At 35.5% G+C, this 22,868-nt stretch overlaps 1 protein-coding gene across 12 annotated transcripts in view; it reads right to left on the minus strand.

Moving 5' to 3' along the window:
* RAPGEF6 (Rap guanine nucleotide exchange factor 6) overlaps positions 1-22,868 on the minus strand; it is a 183,025-nt gene that overhangs the window by 44,322 nt on the left and 115,835 nt on the right. For all 12 annotated transcript variants that reach the window (XM_074313473.1, XM_074313474.1, XM_019756032.2 and 9 more), the window contains 6 exons: positions 21,385-21,549; positions 18,744-18,851; positions 16,448-16,651; positions 13,446-13,554; positions 8,535-8,775; positions 1,720-1,877 (listed from right to left, as the gene is read on the minus strand). In XM_074313473.1, the coding sequence (XP_074169574.1) occupies positions 1,720-1,877; positions 8,535-8,775; positions 13,446-13,554; positions 16,448-16,651; positions 18,744-18,851; positions 21,385-21,549 (985 nt within the window). The remainder of the gene's footprint in view (positions 1-1,719; positions 1,878-8,534; positions 8,776-13,445; positions 13,555-16,447; positions 16,652-18,743; positions 18,852-21,384; positions 21,550-22,868) is intronic.

The following is a 22,868-nucleotide window of genomic DNA, read 5'->3' on the forward strand; positions in this document are numbered from 1 at the left end:
ATAAAAGGCCTTCCATAAATTTGCACATTTGGGGGATTAAAAATAAAATTTGTAAGTTAAATACGTGTTTTATATGTGTTCATTTATATTGCTGCAGACACAGGCTGCATACTAAGCTTTGCAGACTGACGTTCTCTAACTAGAAAACAGGTTTATAATCATACTGTGAAAATTGGACCCCAACAGTTATTAAGTTGTTTTTAGGCTCCAAACCCACCCTGCCTGTCATGATGGCCTGCGATTCTGCAAACCACATTTCTTCTTTGCCAACTGGCTCTCTCTTAGGTTCTGCCACAAAGGGGCACCAGGGGCCAACTGCAAGGTTAGAGGAAGAGACTTGCTGCTTTGTGGGCTTTTGTTCCTGTATCACCCCAGCAACACATCTTCACCCTGGTGGTGGCATTTCTTTCATGTACCAGAAGCTGCATCCAATTTGTAGTCAGTCCTCCTAAACCTCTGTAATACCTTCCTGCCTGCTATTTTCCACCCTTTCAGGTAAATAGTTTCCTTTATATCTTGGTAACAATTCCTTATGTTAACTTCTGATCAAATATCTAGAGTGGTTTCTATGTCATGACTGAACCTTGACTAATACAGAAATCACTAGAAATCTCTAAGCTAACAATTCATTAAAATTTTTGTTCTAGAAAAAACACTGGAGGTCACCTAGAGAGTAGGGTGTGTCAAGGACAGATTAATGGGTTTAGTATTCTCTCCAGTGGTTAAGAGACAAGTGAAATAAACACGAAGAAACAGTGTGTAGAACGACTTTCACTAACCTGTTTTTATGTTATGTCCTACAATTTTTATATTTACATTGCTGTATTAAAACATAAATTTTACTACTACACTTCTATTTCCTCCTTTCTAATACTGAAATTTATGTAATTTTCTTCCCTCTTTACACTAGAGCTGCTAGGAATGTCAGCATCAAAACTGAAGCTGAACCACAACTACACCGACCTTTGTGGAGGTATTTTTTCCCTCTTCTCCTTGGACCCAATTACATATTTCAGTTTTTAACTGTGTCTTCTATTGAAAGCCAGCTAAAATCTTTTCAAGTGATGGGTATATGAATAATTCTTCAAAGTCAGTATGCTTCTTCCTTATAATGAAATTTTAGATTATAGTGTTAAATGACAATTACTGCCTCTCTGTATCAATAGATGCAGAAAAATTAACTTCATGTCTGACACTGAAAGTTTGAACACCTTTGAAAAAGATGTTATAGTATTTTAATTAATACATGACAAAAAACAACTTTAGCTTCAGGTGTTGGGGGGAATATTAGTGTTGCTAGAAAATTACTAACCCATTTCTATACATCACAGAGGAAGATAAGTGACGCCACTTAGATTTGAACAATCTGCCTTAAATTCTTTTCCACACCCTGGATAACATGTTTCTTGACCAAGAAGTAGCTCTGCTCTCATTCCACTGCTCAGAATGGGGTTACCAAAAGACACCTAAATGCAATCTCTTTTCTGTGTACTTCTATTTCATACTGGAGGAAGTAGCACTCCAGTGTAGACAAAGACAATCTTCTCTTTAGCTTTTTACATTAAGTCATAATCTAGAGGTTAGAAAAGAGAGCAGCAAGAAAATTTAGTATCTGTCGCACATGCCTAATCATCTACTTGTCCACTGGGTACCAAAATGGCTACATACATAAAAACAAACAAGCAAACAGAAAAACAGTAAAAATCACAAACAAATCACCTGAAGGATTAGAAAAATCCAACATGCTGGTGGTAGGCTGCAGGAGATCCGGGCTGCTGGATGACAGTGTCCCAGGAATCGGCATGATAGCCAAACTATGTCTACAGTGCCTTGTTCCCACAATGCTGTCATCTTGTGATTGGCTCAGGCCTCCATCACTTCAAAAGAATGCCAGATATTACTTTAAAGTACTTGAGGGTTCTTAATAGGAAACACTTTTGTTCTCTGAGCACTAAGGCATAACAGAATTCAAAGTGGTGATTTAAAAAATTAAAACATAGCAATTTTTCTTAAAAAGGGGAAACTGTAATAATGATAATGGCAATAAATGTTTTTTAATAATTATACTCAAATAAAACTTAACTTGTACATTTAAGTAATTCTACTACATCACGGAGAAATAGTCATATTTAGTTTTTGCTGGGTTTGGCAGAGAAATTGGACCTGGATGTTTAGGGAGCCCTTGAGATCAGGCAGTTTCAGTGGACAGTGATGCACGTATCCAACGATGCACAGCCAATATCACCGCAAGGTTCTCTCTCTCAACAGAAAAGCTCTGCTACCTTCTAGGCAAAGGATGGAGTTGGGTCTAAACCCAAACCAAAATATGGCAGGTTGTAGAAAACAATGGGGCCAGGTTCAAGTGACAAAATAAGACAGGTCTCTAAACGTGAGCAATCTGAGAATGCACAAACCATCAACTGTAGAGAAAAGGTAACAGGAAGATGATGGTACAGAGAATAGCAACAAACAATGAAAACGTGATAAATATTAGGAAAAGGAGGACCAGAAACAAAAATGGAAGAAAGAGAATCTGATAGTCTCTAAAGCTTATTCTAAGGGCACATGATTTCTTGTGTGAGCTCTCAAGTCTAGTTATTTGGCTATTTCCTAGATGATAACATCAAAACCAGAGTTAGAAAGCAAGTCATCTAAAGTTAATTCCCTTTAAAGGTTTCAAAAACAAGTATCAATTAAATGGCCATATATAAGCCAATAAAATATTTTTCCTTTAAAATAGTTAAAAGTGTTACACAGGCAACTCTAAACCCATCTAAGAGAAAAAATAAAAACAAAAAAACTTAACTGTCACGTAACTTTTAGATAACCCCAAAAGTCCTATGAAACATAGGAAAAGCAAAACAGTCCTAAACATTCACAGAATAGCAATGGGGGGAAAAAAACCTCCCATCAGCATCAAAACCACATTAGCACTATTTCTAAGGGTTATGTTTACATTAAAATCAATGCTTTAGGTTAATCTTAATTCCCATCTAAATGTTATTCAATGGAGCATTCTATCCAGTACTTACTACATACCATATACAAACAGAGGTAGAACAGAATACTTACGGATTATCATGGAATGGATTAAAGTCTGTCTTAAAAATGAGTGATATGCGATACATCTAGAATATGTTAGGAGTGAAAAATAGGACTTAGGCAGATTAGGAAAATATGCAAGATGAAGTGTAGAGGATAGTTAAATAAACAGCTAAAGGTCTGCTAATAGCCAGACAAGAGGGAGCCAGACAAGAGAGAGAGCAGAGGAGTCAGAAAAAAGCATGAAGACATGGAAGAGAGCAAAGGTAAGTGTTTCAAGAGCAAGCTATGTCAGACAGACCTGGGTTGTTATTAGCTGTGTGACCTCAGGGAAATTTCTTTATTTCGGGGCCATGCTTTCCTCATCTAAAAATGTGAATAATGCTATCTATCCCCCCAGGACCACTGTTAAGATTAAATTAGGTAATGTAGGTGAACATTTTGGCACAGAGGAAAATAGGATTACTATTTTTAATATTAGTGAAGTATTTTTACCAAAATTAAAATAAAATGGTATAAACCTAGAAAGGATTTTAAGCACTTCATATTGAAAAACAGAGATGGGCAGAGGGGGGGTACAACACTTAAAGGCACTATAGAAATAGGAAATGCTTTCCTGGGGAGAGAAGACAGTCTGATCTGACAGATAAGGCAAAGGAATTAGCTTATTTAATAAGTAATTTTGTGCTTATGCTAAATTGGCTCCTTATAATTAGGTGGGTATTCCTAAAGATCAGAGCTAAATGTTTTAAGATTAGGTAAGAGATAAAAAAGGAAGGGGGATTTCACACACACTATTATTTATAGCTTTAAGTAATTTGGCAACCATTTAAATTACGTAGGAACGTGTGTGTGTGGATAAAACATATATATATATATATACACACACATATATACACATATACATACATATATATATATATATATATATATATATATATATATATATATATATATATATAGCAATCTTTCATGGTTTTTTGAAAACAAACCCGCCAATTTTTGGACACAGAGGGTCCGGTAACTGAATCCAAGGAAACAAATTGTTAGAAAGAATAGTCAATCCTATTAATAATCAAAGTAGAAGCAACTTTAACAATGTTAAAATGTTACAATTTTCTATTAAAAGAAATTGGCTGCATTAGCTGCAGTAAGTTAGAATGTACAGGCTAAGAGAAGCACATGAAATACTGAAATCCTTACTTCTCTTACTGATCTTATTTAATATTACTTCCGCTTTTTAATAGGTAACAGATATGACACTGTACAGTTATAATAATGTAAAGCTGGTTACAAACTCATGGTAATCAAGGTGAGCATGTATAAATGAAATTATACTAATGTTATGTACAACCCATGCCATGACATGAATGAAATAGTATCTAATTGGCAAAATATCCATGCTTGTTTGGAAGCTGAACTGATAAAGCCTATTTGCAAACAGTTATGCCATTTCTTACCAAAACAGTCTCCTGAGAAGGTGATGCAGTAACAGAAACAAGACAGTTTTGAAAAATTCCTCAATAATTCCCCAACACTAAATTTACTTAAAGTATATTTTAGTTTTATATTATGAAACTAAAAAGACTGAGTAAATATCATCAATATGCAAATAAAAAATAACACCAATATCAAAAGCAAACAAAAAATGTATGCTGACAAGAAATGGGGAGAAAATATAATTTCTGACAAGCAAATAAGGCAGTCTGTTTCTGGTACCGTTATAATAAATAATATAAAAATATTACTTAGGCAATCTGATTAAACAAAATAAATGTTGAGTGATTAAAAAAATAGATCAGATTTCCTGAATTGTGAAAGTCTCAGGTCAAGAAAAGCCATATTGCTAGGTCTTTATTTACAGATGTTATTCAAAATCAGTAACTTGTTTTTCACTCTGAATTTTCAGGAGCATTCCTTCATTTTAAAATTATGTCAGGTAACTGAATCCAAGGAAACACATTTCCTTGAGTTATCTGTTCTTATCTCAACTATTTATTCCTTCCTTACATTCACTTTCCTTATTCCTCTCACAGATGGAGACACTCTGACAGTATTTCTACAACTCATCCCCTACTCTTAGATAAGTGAGTGTTGCAAAGGGCAGAAACCAAGAGTCTCTTCCAAAGAGCCCTGGCACATAAGAGATGTGCAGAAACTGTAGAATTAAACTAATTAAAATGTTTTTCATTAAAACGTATTCAAAGTAAACAACTTAAAAGCTACAGAAAACAAGCAAGAAAAGAAAAATTACCTATAAAACCACACCTTAGAGAAAACCACAATAAACATTTTTCTTCTAGTCTTTTTTGCAGTATATATAGCACAACTTATTTAAACAATCCCTTGTAGTTGAACATTTAGGGGATTTCCAATTTTGTTTTATTATAGGTAATATCCCTAAGAACATCTGTACATAAATCTTCATTTAATTATTATTAGAAATGGAATTACTGAATCAAAGTTATGGACATTTTTAAAGCTGTTACTAAAAACTGTCCAAATGCTTTCTAGAAGGCTGCATCGTTTTACATTCCCACAGCAATCTCAGCTTATTATCTCTTACGTTATTAATTCTGGCCCTAACTATTCTCTTTGGCAATTTTTAATGAAACAGTTTCCTGTTTTAAATTGTGTATCTTCGATTATTATTGATACAGAACATCTGATTCACGTTCTCTGCCTATTTTTCTATGGAAGTCTCAGTGATTTTGTGTGTGTGTAGCAAAAGGGGTTGTCTGAATTCATTTATAAGCATTAAGTACAAAGAAATATGACAGGCATTCTCAAAAATGCAAAGTGGCCACTCTGCAAGTCAGTTCCCTCTGCAAAATAGACTCCAGTAGAAAAACTTCACTATTTCTACTAAATAATCTATTTTTTGGTATTTATATAGCTGAAATTATTAGCATTTTACTTAGTCCAAACATACTGAGAAGAGATAGCTAGCTTAACAGTAACTCCTGAAGGGCAGCATTTTATTCATGTTTGTATTCAGAGCCAACAGCTTCCTGATAGCACAAAATAAGACTTAATAAATGCTTACTGATTAATAAACAGAAAAAAAATCCATTCTGAATTTAAGTAAAACTATTTCCACTATGGCTTTCATTTGTTGGGTACCAAATAATGCCTATAAATATTCAAATGATTGGGCCTGGACACTTCAAGTTCCACGCCTTCTGCTCTGACCAAGGGTAGAACCCAAGGATTAGTGGACATTTGGTCCTGCCCAAAACATCCACGGAGACTTCTGGTCCATGCAAGAAGGTCTTGAAATTTGGTCAAAAACGTCCACGAGTGTATTTGGCCCATGCCAAATGGTCCTTGGTATTCAAATCCCAATCTTCTGTAAAAATTGAACCCCAACCTATCTAGGCTACAGAGGCAAGAAGGGTTAGTACTGGCTATACAGCCACAAGTCACTGGACTAATAAAACACGACAGCATGTTTTATATATTAATCCTGTAAACCAAAAGTATAAATAAACGTTATGGGCTATTTGAACTCAGGGACGTTTCTAAGTGTGGACATTTTGGACAAGACCAAATGTTCTGCCAGGAACCCAAGGAGAGGAAGAATTTCTACTCCTAAAGGAGATGCTGTGGAGAAGACATACTGATTCAGCTACCTGAAACCTGAAGACAGCTGGTTGGAATGGGACACTAACAAACAAGCTAAAGCCAGTTACAATTCCAGTGTTCTCTCTTTTTTACCGACACATGTCATAAATATGTCACTGTTCAAAATGAGATAAAGGAGATAAATATATTCCAGCCCAAACCCACCAGGGATTCTGGAAATGTAACTCAGGACTTTACTGAGGAACTCCCCTTCTGATCCTCCATTCTTTTTCCTTTCCTCAGTGTCTCCATGCAGACTGGTGGTCATCCAAAACTGTCCCCAATCTCTTCAGTGTGGGCTGGCCCCTCTTATATTCTTCTTACTCAATGCTCATGTGAGAACAAGCCTTTTCTCAGAGTGTCTGCTGTGCTGCTACAGTAGTATAAGAATTTGGCTATTTTAAAGTTACAATTTTTATAAACCACTCGCCTCAAGAAGAGCAGTCACTTAGAAAGGAATAAATAATAAGCTTTCTAGAAACGAGTAACATTAAAAACACAGCTCAGGATGTTTCAATCCTTTGTGACCCCCAATTACACGAAGAGCAAATCTGCTTCCCTGACTGGAAATAATATCTCAAGAAGAATGTTTTCTAATCAGGAAATCTTTTAAGATATTTATGTAAAAGATGAGAGCTGATGTTTGCCCATTTCTAAGTTGCCTCCTAGTAAGTCTCCTTGCTGATACTGCCACACTGTGCCACACCTTCAACACCAACTACTCACGCAAACGAGAGAGGTGTTCCTAAAAGAACAAACCCTATCACGTCACATGCCTTCCTGCTCCCTATTCTGACACGACGAAGTCCGTATCTTTGGCATAATATTCTAAGCCCTTCATAACCTAGCCCCAACCTGTCTCCCTCCTTTCGTCTTTTGGTGTGCACACACAGTCTACTCAAACCTACCAAGCTTGTTCCTGCCTTTGTACTACCACCCTCTACTGCACTAATTGCCTGCCTTCCCCTGTAGATAATCAACTTTTGAAGGACAAGAAACTCACTCGACTTATCTTTCCATATTTCTATTTCTGGATATTGTGCCTAATGTATAATAAGTGTGTGGAGAATAAAGGGCTCCTGATATAAATTCCTTAGAAGAAGGGACTGTCTCTTTTCAGGGTTATAATTATCACCTGGCACAGTGCCAGGAACTATCAGAAGCCAAATAAGTATTTTCTTTGAATATATTTTGTTTGAATATGCTTTCTTTCACTGATTAATTATGCCAACCTACTATGTGCTAGGTATTGTATTTGATTAGAACTTTTGTGATTGCTTAAGGAAGTAAATAATGTAAAATATACAGATATAACATATACTAGAGTCATTTCCAGTAATGACACTTCAGTGGATTAATTTCATATTTTATAGACCTTAATTTATATTTAAAATCTTGAAAGATTACACAGTTTTGGTGACATCTCATTTTGGAAATAGAAACTGATTTAAAAAGTCAGCGTTAGAATTCAAGAGGGAATTAAACAGTGCAATAAGAGCAAGATGATTTAAAAGACAAAAAACTAGGATCAGTGAATGTGTCCCCAAATTTAACGTGTTCCAATATGTAGATCAAGGGACTGAAATTATACCAAAAACATACCAAAAAAATATATAGAATGAAATGGACACTCTTTTCTGAAATTCGAGACAAGGTTAATGGAAGAATACATAACCTAACAGTGTTAATGTCAATGGAAAAGATGGGAAGACATTCAGAATTTATTCTTTCTTATTTATGGATTGCTTGTAGATTTTATGATTTGTTAGTTGTATAAAAAACAAAACTGACCCAACTTCCCCTCCCCAAAATAAAAATTTTACAGTCAATAGGAAAATATCCACATGACTGAGACTGGCATTACATACCTAAATAGTTTTGGAGGCAAAATGCTAAATCGTGTTTTATCCAAAATTTTCCTGATTTTGTTTCTTCCACCTGAAACAGTATTTGCTTTTACTTTCTTATTTCCTTTTTCCTGTGACGTCTGTTCAATATCTCCTGGTACATCCTGGATTGAATGGCGATTACTTTTTTTTTCAGCAATTTTGGGAATATGAGGAATACCAGATTTCTCTTGTTCAGTCCTACTAAGTAACTCTTTGAACACTGCGGAAATAAATAAACAAATTTGTTATTTCTTCACATTAGCAAGTTTTTATATCAACAAATTTTAAGGATAAACACAGTCCCTCGCTATCACTTGGCCTTTCACAGTCTTATTCATTAACCATTATGAAATTTATACCCATCCTTTATACATGACTATACTTCTGATGCTGTCCAAGAGTGATTTAAAAAACAGTCACTGGGGAAAATGGAAAGGAGGTGGGCAGGCTGCCAGCGTGTTTGAAAAGTCCAGGGGTTCCTTTTTAGGTAATAAGCAATATTAATTGCTAGTCAACTCAGATTTTGTTGAAACAGATATTTAGATTCTATTATTTGTTATTCCTTATGATAATACGTATCATTTGAGATGAGATATAAATATTATATAGTCAGGCTAAGTTTTGCAAAATTTAGCCATTAAAAAAATGGGAAGAGCTTTGCTCAACCTATTTTCACCAGAATAAATAGTACCAACTTTGGTAATACAAGACAATTTCCTTAAGGTCACATTCATGAGACTGTCACTCGGTCAAGTAAAGCAGGACTAAACACTTACTAGAGTGGTCTTATGTAAACAACCAATCAGTGTTAGATAGCTTTCTATCACCTTTAAGTCTGGTGAGTTACTTCATCCTTAAGGAGGGTGAAAGTGCAGTGGTGGACGTGTCTAGCAATCTCTTCACCTAGATCTGATTTTTCACCATGTGAGAGGGGCTATACTTACCCTGAGATCAGGTGAAAGAAAGATGTATCAGTGTAAGACTATCTATCTAGAAGCTATTAGTGGCTCATTTTCCCATTAGAAAAATCTGTATCACCTATTTTTCATTAAGTATTGTCATGAAAAAGTTTTTTGGTTATGTTACATGTGTGTTCTAAAATAAGACAGATCAACTGCTAGAGCTAAAAAAAAAAAACACTAAAAAGATAAATGCTAATGTAGAAGGTAACTTTCCTAAAAACCTATGGTGCCTGTGGGGGGTTTGAATGAAAGAAAATGGTAGCTGTATATTCTTGAACATGAAGGTCTTCAGCCACATGAGATATAGACCAGTTTATCAGTAGGTGCAGCTGTGAGCAGTATTACCTTTATATCTGTACCTTTATAGAAGAAAAGCTGTAAATTATATAAATGTGCCCAATGAAACCCCAACCACAGGGAACTGTAATCTTTTCCAGTTTTTTTTTGATAAATCAATAGTTTCCCACAGCATCAAGGACTAACAAGATTCACATGGACAAAACCTTAAGAATTGACATGTTGCAACATAAATAATTTGGTTTTCAGTTGGAAAACTGAACCCCTTTGAAAGTTTCAACCAGAATGATGTCACATTACACCAAAGTATATTGCCAGCTTATGAAAAGCTTGCACATTTTCTGCCTTCAAAATAATGGAAATCTTTAGAAGTCACCTTTCAAAAACACTGTTGGATTAAAATACAATAAATTCCTTTCAGCATCTATTTTCAAAATTACACCTGATTTTAAGCCATGTTGTAAAGGTAAAATGCTTTTTTGAGCTAAAATTAAGATATACATTCATTCAGAAAATATTTTCTGACCTATGAACACATGTCAGGCACTATACTAGAGGTCTGAAGAGTTCTCCTCTTGGAGAACATACAGTCAGTCTAAAATACATGGCAGAAAGAGAACATAACGACAAACTTAAGATGGTAGGCGAGGGGCAATCTTTAATTAAGTCACCATGTAAGGTGAAGTAGATTTTAACTAGGCAAAGGGAGGGGAAGGAGGAATGATTCCAGGTAGAGGAAATCTCAAGTTCAAAGTTTCTGCGGTAAAGGAAATGTTCAAGAAAATGAAGATGATGAGACAGAAGTGGACTGACAATGCTGTGGTAAGGTGTTTGAATTTTCTGTGAAGAACAGTTCTCTGAATGGGCAGAAGAGATCTCTGGCTGTGGTGTGTATGTAAGGTGACAGGGTACAAAGTAGTTTGTATCTTCAATGGACTTTCTTATATAATTATAAGGAAAAAATCTGTGGAGCTTGTGATTTATAGATTTAAAAAAATGATTGTGTTGACTTTAGAAAAATTAATCAAGGACAAAAATGAATGGATGGTGGGCCAATGTAATTACAATACCATTAAACAGCCAAGACCAGACACAGCGATCAGAAATGAAGGTGCCCAAAAATCAATAAAAGTTTAACACATTTGATCAAAAATTTCTCTCTATATATGTATGTATGTTTACACACACACAAACAAAAAGCACAAATAAGGAAAGTCAAAGGACAAAAAATTGGGGGAAAATATTTACAACCCTTAAGACAAAAAGATACTGTCTTTTATAGGTCATTCAAACAAATAAAAAAATGAGTAACTCAATATAAATATGGACAAATAAAAAGATTGTTTATAAAAAAGTAATATTAACACATAAAAAGGTGCTCAACCTCCCTCATTATTAAAGAATGTATAAGAAGAACTATAAAGTTGATTATGCCCACTGGAGAGGCATTTTCATACATCGATAAATATAGTACACTGACTGCGGAAAACTTAGAAAGCAAAACTCTCTGGTAATTGTCAAAAGTAACTCCATCTTGAGAAATTTATCTTACAGGTGTGTCTATATAAGCATAAAACATAAGTACAAAGAATTTTTATTACATCCTTGTAAATAGCAAAAACTGATAATAACTTACAACATCCATCAGTGTAACATCAGCTCAATAGATTATGAGAATAATGCAATGGAATTCTATGTAATAACAATTATACAAGTAAATCTGTATGAACTGATGCGGAAAGGTACAGAATATTGTGCACAGTATGGTTCTATCATGCATCTTTCTTTAGTGTTTTAACTTTCAAACCATATGCATGTATTACTTTTATTAAAAAATTTAGATGCTAATAATAAATTATCTGAGTGGTGGTATTTTAAAAGATGTTAGAAAATTGTGAAAGCCCAGAGGAATAGATGAACTAAAATTTCACAGCAGGAAGAGAATAAACTGAGATTGTGTCAACTGTTTTCTTCTCTGGGGGCATTTGCTGAGTCTAAACATGAGGTGTGGATCAGGTAGAAGGACTCCACTAGAGGAAAGAGAACTTTTGATGGCTGCAAATACTGGCATAAAAACTGGAATAAAGCAAAGCCCAAAATCAGTGTTGCTGTTTTCTGTGAGACGTATCTATTAGTAATGCTGCATCCTTCAGATAGAACTTTTCTGTCTCCCAAGGTCCACGTTAAGCTATTTCTGTATTTTTATACATAACATCTGATACCAGTTAGTAACTATTATATCCAGGTACAGAAAGCTAAAGGTATTTGATCCTTCTAAGAACGCTATGAAATAGAGTTGGAGACATTGATGCTTGGAGAGACTTAAGTAATTTGCTCTAGGTGACAGAGCAAGCTTTGCTTTCGTGTTTTTAAAAATCAGAATCCTTTTAGTTTAACCCAAAAGTTGATGTTTCTAGATACTAGTCCAAATTACAGGAAACTGAAAAACTGGGAAGGCTTACTTATTTCCTACTAAATTAACACAATATTAGAAAACTGCCAATAGACAGTTATTTACCGGATTACACATGATGTAATTCAGTAAAAGGAACTCAAGTGAAAATGAGGAAAAATACCAAATGTTTCATTTTTCATTATGACTAAGTGCAGTATAAGGAGGAGCGAAAGAAGAAAAAAATAGAGCACACTTCCTTTTCCATGGGCATAGCTTTTAAATTCAACTCTTTTCTCAAACTGCAACCTAAATGACCTACAGGATTTTTTTTCCTCCCTACTTCTTAGGGACTCAAATTTTCTTTGATAGTTTTCAGTTGTTATGTTGTTCTCAGAATTTCAGAGAAAATTCTATGGTATTTAATAAAACCAAATTACAGTCTTTCCTAAATGTTTAAAAAAACAAATAGGAAACTAAGTTAAAAGTATAAGCTCAGTCCTTGCTTCTTTCAAACACAAACACGATCAAAACATACTGTAGGTACAGTAATCAACATTTTTACAATAAGGTAGAGTATGCTGTTATTAAAAATCTGTAATTTACTGCTTAATTCAATGTTTTACTCAATTTATTTCCATGAAGCAGCTAATGTAGCATTCATACTATTATTTTGGAAAGCTAGCTAGCTACCGTGTTTCCCCGAAAATAAAGACCTAGCCGGACAATCAGCTCTAATGCGTCTTTTGGAGCAAAAATTAATAACATAAGACCCGGTATTATACTATTATATATTACATTATATTATTATATTAGACCCGGTCTTATAGTAAAATAAGATTGGGTCTTATATTAATTTTTGCTCCAAAAGACGCATTAGAGCTGACTGCCTGGCTAGGTCTTATTTTCGGGGAAACACCATGGTAAAACAGAAGTAGGCTGATTTGCACATTAGCAGGGGTAAAAGAGCCTGACTGCAACTTCTAAGTTTCATTCAGGTCATTCCACGTCTCACTCAGTATCTGCCAACGAAATACAGTACATAAAACTCAGTAGACATTTCATAAATGACTGAATGTAGTTGCAGAAGTATTTTAAAATGTATGTAACTAAATGCAAATAAACTATATCTCAACACCAAAGATAGAAACACGTTTATGGTTTTTACTATCCTCCTGCATTGTAATGACTTTTCTCTTTTCTATTATAAAAAAATGCTGTTTTTACAGAAAAACTCACCAAAAATGTTGGTCTTTACAGTAAGTGCGAGATGAGTATTATTCCTCAGAATTTCAAGGGCCTTCACAAATGTAATATTCTCAAAGTTTTGTCCATTTACTTCCATTATCTTCCGAAAAGTATATGAAAATACAAATTAAGACATGAACAACATTAGTTACTTCTGAAACTTTAAGTTTAACAGTAAAACCTTGAATAAAATGCACCCATATGTGAACAATGGTTATCTCTCAGACAAGTGGGATTACTAAATGTTTCACTTTTTTTTCTAAATTATTGTTATTTCCCCAAATCTCTACTATAAACATTTTTTTTTCAAAGTTCATTCCCCCTGGAAATCATATTAAGAAAATTTAAAGAATAACACAGGATGGTTTATATATGAAGGAAAAATTTAATCATGTCAGATCAGCTCATAAAAATAATTGCCCGTGTATGTACAAATTTTAGTGAAATATTCTAAATGCAAATTTATTGCTAATTTAAAAGAGAGTAATTCATTTAAAAGTGGTACTCTAAATACATCTACTATCATTTCCAGCCACTGACTGAGTCAGGCAGTCCAAAAGCAACAGGCTGACTGCAGTGGGTTCTCCTTACGTGTGACACTGCTGATCCTTTACAGCAGGGCTTCCCAAATTTGCAGTACCTCAGATCACACAGGAAGCTTATTTTAAAAATACCAATTCCAAGGAAAAAGGATAGAGAGAGAAACATAATGAGCAAAAAACCAGCAACACAGAGGACAGATCTCAGGGACTGACACAAAGATTCCAGAAGGATGAAAATAAAAAACAGTGAGAAACAAAACTTCAGGAAAAGAGAGGGAAAAAAAAAGAAAAATCACAGAAGTAAAATTCCCAGAGTTGAAAAAAGTATTGAGTTTACCTATGAAATGGATCATCTAATACCATGCAAAGAAAATAGAGATTATTTAAAATATATCCCGATGAGAACTGTGAATTCTAAGGACAGAAAACAAGAAACTACAAGCATCACTGCAGGGGTCAGGAAGTGGGGCTAGGGATCGAAGGTACCTAAAAAAGAAAAATAAAGGTTGGTTTGGACTTCTCTTGAGCAGGACTAAGATGATGCGATACTCTTCTGTGACTCTGACGTTCTGAGGGAAAAATAACTGTGGCCAAAGGATTTTCTACTCCACTGAACAAAAGCATCAGACATGCAGTAACACATAAAACTACCGTATCCATTTTCCCTTTCTGAAAGAAATACTAGAAGACTACCGGAGATGAATCAAAATAATGGGGACATATGGCACAGATGAAATGAAGCTGATCAATGAAATCAGCAATGGAGGTGTAAATGTCTAAATAATTGTTAGTAATAAACTCGTAAAACTTAACACAAATGTCAAAAGTATTCTTAAAAGATATATACTGTTAAAAAGTGACTTAATAATCTAGATCTAAAAATCTAAGATAATTTCAATGATGCCTGGGAGGACTGAAGAAGCAAAAGCAGAATAAATTTCTATCCCCTCTCAGGAATAAAATCATCGGAATTTTTTTTTTTTCTGTGAAGAAAGAGATTCTTAAATGTGCTTACAATAAAATACAGGAACAATAAAATACGGACTCCAGGATCTTAGCTACTAGATATTCTTAATAAGTCTGGAGTAAGGCCCAGAAATCTCTATTTTTAAAAAGCTCCCTTAAGGGAAGACAGGGATTGTTACAACTTTGTATTTGAGTTTCTATTTTTTTTTTTTTTTCCCAAGGTGCCGTGTTCAATCTTAGTTGCAGGGCGCGGAGCCCACCATCCTTCACGGGACTTGAGGAATTGAACTGGTTGAGAGCCCACTGGCCCATGTGGGAATCGAACCGGCAGCCTTCGGAGTGAGGAGCATGGAGCTCCAACCGCCTGAGCCACCGGGCAGGCCCGTATATGAGTTTCTTAACTCCTAGCACTGTTGGTATTTGGGCTGGAGAGCTCCTTGCTGTGAGTGCCGCTGTGGTGGGGTGTGCAGGCTGATGAGCAGCATCCCTGGCCTCTATCTACTAGATGCCAGTTAATCTCCGAGTCGTGACAATTAAAAATATCTTCTGACATTGCCAAATGTCTCCTGGGGGTGGGGGTGGGGGAAATATCACCCCTGGTTGAGAACTACTGTTCTGTAGTATGGAACTTTTTCTAATGTGAATGCCTCAGTATTTTAAAAAATAATAGTATGGCTCAGTTAAAAATAAAATAAAGCCACAATCTAAATGAATGAGTGAACAAACAATTTTTAAATGGGAAAAAGTAAGCTTCCCAAGTGATTCAGCTAGACTTGGGAAACACGCTTTGGCATACATGAGAATCATTTTGTTAGAAATACAGATTCGCAGACTTCATCTCTGGAGAATGTGATAATAGGTCTGATGTGAGCCTAGGAATTGCAGTTTTTAATAATAAGGTTGTCAGTAATCACATTTTGTAATACGATGCTCTAGTTACCTAAAGACAGTAAGGAGAGACGAAATCCCTACCAACTTCCTCTCAGTATCTCTTTTCCAGTCCCTTAACCTGGCCCACTCTGCTTATGGATCTGGTTCTGTTATCACATGAACATTATCTAAGCTGAAAACACCATTTATGGTAACCTTAGGCCACTTACATTTTAGAGCGCTATGAGTGCGAGTGCTTGCTCCTTCAAAGCTTGCAAGGGTGCTAACTCACATATTGATCTTTCTGGAATGTTCTGAAGTTGCCAGGTATACAGCTTTTTAATCCTTGGACGATGGGCAGGACCATTCAAAGAAGGTCATGCTGATAGTGCCCAGACGACCATGCTGTTTCTGGCCAAAGTTTGCATTAAAAGTAATAGATATACGACAAATGTAGTTTTTAAATAAACTATTTTTAAAATACGTCTAACAAAGAAGCTCAAAACAGTATTTCCTTATATTGATCATGCTTGCTTGAAGAAATACCAGATGAGAAAAAAACAGCAGGCATAATACTTAGAAGGCTTTCATTTAAGGGGTTGGTTATTTACCTACCTGATCACCACGTTTCAGTCCAGCATCAGCAGCTTTGCTACCAGGTTCTACTCCTTCGACAAAAATACCAAATCCCTTCTCACTCCCTCCATTAAGGCTGAAATGCAGCGGGGACTCCCGGGAGGCCTTCTGCAGCACCACCTGTCTCCACTTAGCCTTTGCAGCACACGCAATATTCAGCAACCGGAGGTGACCATTCATTTTCTAGAAAGTAGAAAAGGGTAAAACGTATACAAATGTAGGTGTCTATTCCTACAGACTTAAAAAAAAATATCACCTAAAATTATTAGAATTTGAGCTACATTTGAAATACAGAGTGAAGAACACGTTAGCCGGGGTAAATAACACTGGAAGAGGGAAACTTCCACCCCAGTGCTCTCTCAAGAGTATCTCTTAGTATGACTTTTAAAAACCTCCAGATAATCACAAGTTAGAAGAGATTTCAAAGTGATGCCTCATTTAGAGAGGGATGACAAAAAAATTACTTCTCATTTCCTGAACCTTCCTAATACATACTCTACTGCTTATCTCCTGGCTTTTATATAAAACCAGAATCTTTTAAAACGTTTATTTAAAACCTTAAATGACTTGAACCATCTTTCCAAATACTGTCTAATATTCAAAGACACATTCAAGTCTCCACCTGTTGCAGGAATGTTACTCCTGTATTATTTTAGATCTTCCTTAAACTTAGTAATACTCTAACTTCCAGATCCTAATGCCAGTTTAATATTCAATAATTCTCAAATAGTGTAATACATACAAATCTCATGTCTTTAACAAGAGTCTAAAGTAATTTCAGGGTAGGGACCAAAAATGATACCTGTTCTGATCCTATAACACCTTGGAGTATAAAACATAATTCAATAAGTACTTGATGACTGACTGATTTACTGGGGAGAAAAACATCCATGACTGTAAGGCAGCTTCTATTTTCCATTAGCCTCTGAATATCTATCTACACAGTCAGCACTGGGAGAGCACATGATGGTGTTGAGTCTCTATGGCTGCTTAATCAAGTTCCCCAATTCCGTTCATTCTCAGAGCAGACTGGCTACAGGAACCAAGGAGTAGGAAAGGGGACAAAAATCTGCCAATTTCCCCCTTCTATGCAACTCAATCCCTATACTCTATGCATAATAACAGTAATTCTTGAGCATTTGCTATATGCCAGGTTTTGTTTTCAGATTGTTACATTCACTAGCTCATTAAATTTTCCTAACAACCCCAATAAACTAGTGACAACTAACTATAAAGTAAGACAACTGAGGCACAAAACGTTGGGCAACTTGTCCAAGGTCACATATCTACCAAGTGGTGGAGTATGAATGTTAATTTAGGCAATCTGACTCTTGAGCTGCATTATTATTTATTTCCTAAAATTTCAAGTTGCTTGGAGCGACAACCCAGTTGCAGTTCAGTTTTATATCTAAAAAGGAGAATAAAACGGATTCCTAAATAGCTACTGTGAAAGCTAAGAGGACCTTGAGGGGATTACCTCAGGTGTTGTAGAACAAATGAAATCATAGGCAGAAAGGAGAATTACAAAGTCTAATCCAGATCTGATATATAAAATAGGCCTTAAAGGTTACGTAGTTTCAAATAGCCAGATTGCAAAAAGAGAACTCCAGCTTGAGAGAAGTGACAACAATGAAAATCACCTGGTTGGCTATAATCAAGGATGCACAGAAAAAAGGCTGAAAATGTACACGAGGGACCTGAATGTATGGGTGAGGAACTACTTTGGTAGGAAATACTTTGGTTTATTGACAAAAGAGAGTAATATTGATCTCATTTGTGGTTTAAAAACAATCTTCTGGCCACAGAGAATGGACTAGAAGGAAAAGAGGCTAGAACAAAAATCAGCCAGCTAGTGTAACAGATCAGGCATAAGGAAATGAGGCCCCATACTGGGGAGTGAGAAAGAAATGGCTCAGAGAAGCATAGGAAATATGTGGATGCCTGAGTCAGTGACCTGGTTAACTGAGCAACCAACTGGACATCCTGGCCAGCGAATTCAAAGCGAGGGGGCCCACATGTGCACCAGAGTTTATGAGCCTGGGGGACTAGGAGGTAACATTATCATCAGTCTTAAAACAGAAACAGAAGAGTCAGGAAGAAGCATGATTTGTTTGGATTGGAGTGGCAGAGGATGAGCAGAAGATTAAATACGGATTTGGAAGTTCTCAGAACAGACATTCAAAATACAAAAGAAAACTGTTCTGAATTGCTCTTCTAGGCGGTGGCAAGGCGGAATCCCTAAACTCTAAAGAAGATAAATACTTTTGAGCCTTACTGTATCTTCCAGATTTTTTTCAAATTCTTCCAGAAATCGAGTCATAGCAGGATCACCTTCAAAATCATTAAAATGATTATTTACCCATAATAATACAATCCGTGTTACCTGTGGAAACATGGAGGCAGCATATTGTTATGAGAGGCATTCTTTCACAAAATAGATTCCCAAGCATGTCCAAAACTGAGAGGGAATTGCATTTTACAGCTAGTCCCCTACCTCCTTTCCTGTACCCAGAAAGTTCATTCTAACAGAAAGACATGGTTTCGCTTGAGCTTTTGTTTCCCTGCGTACACAAGTAACAGAGGCAGCCAAGACTCTGGGCCCTCAATGAGAAAACACAAGCCTGTATGCTAAGTAAGTACATGGGATGCATATTTCAGACAGTACCTTAAAATGCCAGCTCCAAAAGGCAGGCAAACGTGTCAAAGGTGTGTCTATAGTCCAAAACATGTTTAACCAAAATTATAACAAAAACAAATTTGAAACTTCCTTTGTTTATAAATACCATTAATTTTCAAAGTTGTGATTTATTTCCTTTGTGCCATAAACAGAAAATTAAAAACAAATGAAAGTTACCTTGAATAATGTGTCTAGCTAAAATGTAAGTATTTAAGTCACATGTTTTTAAAACTGTGGTGGAATACACAAAATCCACCATTTAAATCACTTTAAATGCACAATTCAGTGGCATTTAGCACATTCACAGTGATGTGCAACCACCACTAACACTAGTTCCAGAACATTTCATCGGCCCATCCCCTTTAAGCAGCGACCTCCCATTTGCCTTCTCTCCAGGCTCTAGCAGCCACTAATTTGCTTTTCTGTCGGTATTTGCCTATTTTGGATTATTTCATACAATATGTGGTGTTTTGTGTCTGGCTTCTTTCACTTAGTATAACATTTTCAAGGTTCCTACAAGTTGCGGCATGTATCAGTATTTCATTCCTTTCTATGGCTGAATAATATGGCCGTACCACATTTTGTTCATCAATTCAACAGCTGATGAACATTTGGATTATTTCTGAAAACGTTTTGGCTATTGTCAACAATGCTGCTATGAACATTTGTATACCAGTCTGTTTGCACACCTTTTTAAAGTCCTTTTGAGTATATACATACCTAGGAGAATTACTGGGTTATATGGCAAATCTATGCTTAACCTTTTGAAGAACCACCAAACTATTTTCCACAGCAGCTATACCATTTTACATTACTACCAGCAATGTATGGGAATTCCATTTTTTCCACATCCACATCCTTGGCAACATTTATTTCCTTTCCTTTTTTTTTAAAGCCACCCTAGTGAGTGTGAAGCAGAGTCTCACTGTGTTTTTGATTTGCGTTTCCCTGTGACTAATGATGTCGAGCATCTTTTTCATGTGTTTGCTAGCCATTTATATATCTTCTTTGGAAAAATGTCTATTTAAGTCCCCTGTCCATTTTTAAATCGTTACCTTTTTGTTGTTGAGTTCTAAGAGTTCTTTTTATATTCTAGATAGACCCTTGTCAGGGATATAATTTGGAAATATATTCTCCCATTCCATGTGTTGTCCTGTCTGTTTTGGTAATGTCCTTTGATGTAGAAAAGGTTTTAATATTGATGAAGTTAATGCTTGCGCTTATGGTATCACATCTAAGAAATCACTGCCAAATCCAAGGTCATGATTTTTCACCCCTTCTTTTCTTCTAAGAATGTTATATTTAGGTCTGTGATCCATTTGGAGTTAATTTTATATATATGGTGTAAGGTAAGGATCCAACTTTATTCTTTTGCATATGGACAGCTAGTTGTCTTTAAATCATTTCTGTTCATTCTTAGCATCGTTGACTTCCTTAGTACCAAAACAACTATATATAATTGCAAAGCAGGAGGGGTGGGGGAGGGAGACAAGCTTGTAGTTTTGGACACTTGAGTTTCCTAAACAATAGAAATCCACAGTCCAGCTACGTCTAACTCATTTCCTTTAAAATACAACTCAGACACACTATGCAGTTATGGCCCTACTTTTATTTTTCTTAAAAAAACTGACATCCTACCAATTTGCAAGGTATCACTAGTCTTTCCATTACATGTACAAACACCCTATGAAATAGAGTAAAATAATTTATTCAAAATAGCAAACAATGTTGAATGCAAAAAATACTCAAAAGTAGATTTAAGTAAGTCACAGCAGATATAAATTCAGGTTAAAAAAACATTGTTTTCAAATGACTATAAAGTCTAAATTAAGAAAAATATATTCTATTTGGGGGCTTACAAACAATAGAAATCCTCTTGAAAAAAATTTACTTGGCAAATATTCTTTCTAAACTATTAACTTATAAATGTTTTATAGACCTCCAGAAACAACTAAGTATTTTGATAAAGTTAAAAATATGCTCATGCTGCTATCATGTTTTCTGAATTTACAGCTACACCACAGCCTTATTTCAGTTTTTGTCTTTTAGGGCTCATATCTACCTTTAATACGCTATTTTGTCATAAAAGTAACTACACTGAGATACATCAGTACTGACTCACTAATTTTTTAGGTGAATTAAATCTTAACAAAATAAACATTTATCAATTGCAAAAGGTTTTATGAATAAAACTTAAAGGTTAAAATCACTTTCATGCCTTTATATTTATGAAACCAACCTTATCCCTTAAGCTGTCAATTTTAAACCATTCCAATAGTTTGATGCCAACATCCAAAGGACTTTCAAGAAACGTCCTGTAAGTTAACAGAAAATCTTCTATGTAGGTTGGGTCCACAATGGAATGCTCCTCTATTAAATGCATGATGAGACGCTCAGGTGTTGCCTAAAAATCCAAGGACAGAAAAGATTAGAAAATAAACAAATAGCTCAAAAGCAAAGAATTCCTATTAATTACTTTCCTGTGTAGCCATGCCTTAGACAAATCCTGGGAGAAGAATTTTACCTTAAAAGCCCTTAGCACTGGGAGTAGTCTCTATCGGTTGTAATCAATCAGCACCCAGAGGTTTAGAGAGAAAAAGCAGAGGAATAAAAATTTATTCAGCCAAAGCAGTTTTCATTCGTATTTCATCTGAGCAGGGTTTTTAAACTTCACTGATTTACCCTGGTGTGGACTGTTACTTCCAAATCTACTGCAATGGGGGGATGTTATGATAACCATCTCAAGACAACAGACGGGAGAGGTAAGAGTAAAACTTAAAAAAACAAAAAAACAACAACACATACACAAAAAACTTTCCTTCAAATTAATCATACTCCAAATTCTCTTCTGCCTCAGGCTATAAGGAACACACCAGTTCAAAGATAACATGTTTTATTGTTGTCACTTTCCAGAATAGAAGTTTCCTCTTCTATAGTTTCTCCATGCTGGTTCATCATTTTGAGAGGAACCAGAAGTTCTATAAATAGTTTTTACATTTAATTCAGAGTTTTAACAGCTTGCCTGTCAACAAATTTATAAAAAGGAATATAAACAGCATTTACCTACTGCTAATCTTTGAGCTTCTAAATCAGTGTTAAAATGTATTACCTTTGCAGCCTTTTCAAAAGAGGGTACAAAGAATATAGAAATAAACCAGGTGTTGTGCCAAATATAAAAACCAACTGCTGCCCATAACCTCAAATTCCAATTTGTTGCATTCATCCAAACAATTTAATTGGTCAGAATAACTGTATGGTAAACATCTAATACTAGCAATGTTCTTATCTAAAAATTTAATTTTTTAAAAAGCTACCCACTTCTGACAACGTAATGTAAATCATTTCTCCAGAAGGAAGTCAGAAGTAAGGCTCTTCATAGAACACATTATTCCTAATGTGCTCCCACCCTCCAAAACATTCTAAAAGTACCAAATTGGGTTTATCATTTAGGCCAGAACTTAAATCTGGTTCTTAGATCATGTATAACTAAGTTGGGGTAGAACTCATCAGCATGTTAAAGAAAGGCCATTATTCTGATTGGCGAATCACCGAGGCAGGATAGCTGTGGAGATTAGGTTGGCTAAATATTGAGGAAAGCTGTGAAGACTACGCCATGTATTTAACACTTTATTTAAAGATGAGTCATGCAGAGGCGTGTCACTAGGGTGCTCATCAGCATCCAACAGCTGGGATGCTGGGAGACACGGAGTGAAGAGTTGGCTG

Source organism: Rhinolophus sinicus, linkage group LG10 (assembly GCF_036562045.2).
Source record: "Rhinolophus sinicus isolate RSC01 linkage group LG10, ASM3656204v1, whole genome shotgun sequence".
Lineage (NCBI taxonomy): Eukaryota > Metazoa > Chordata > Mammalia > Chiroptera > Rhinolophidae > Rhinolophus > Rhinolophus sinicus.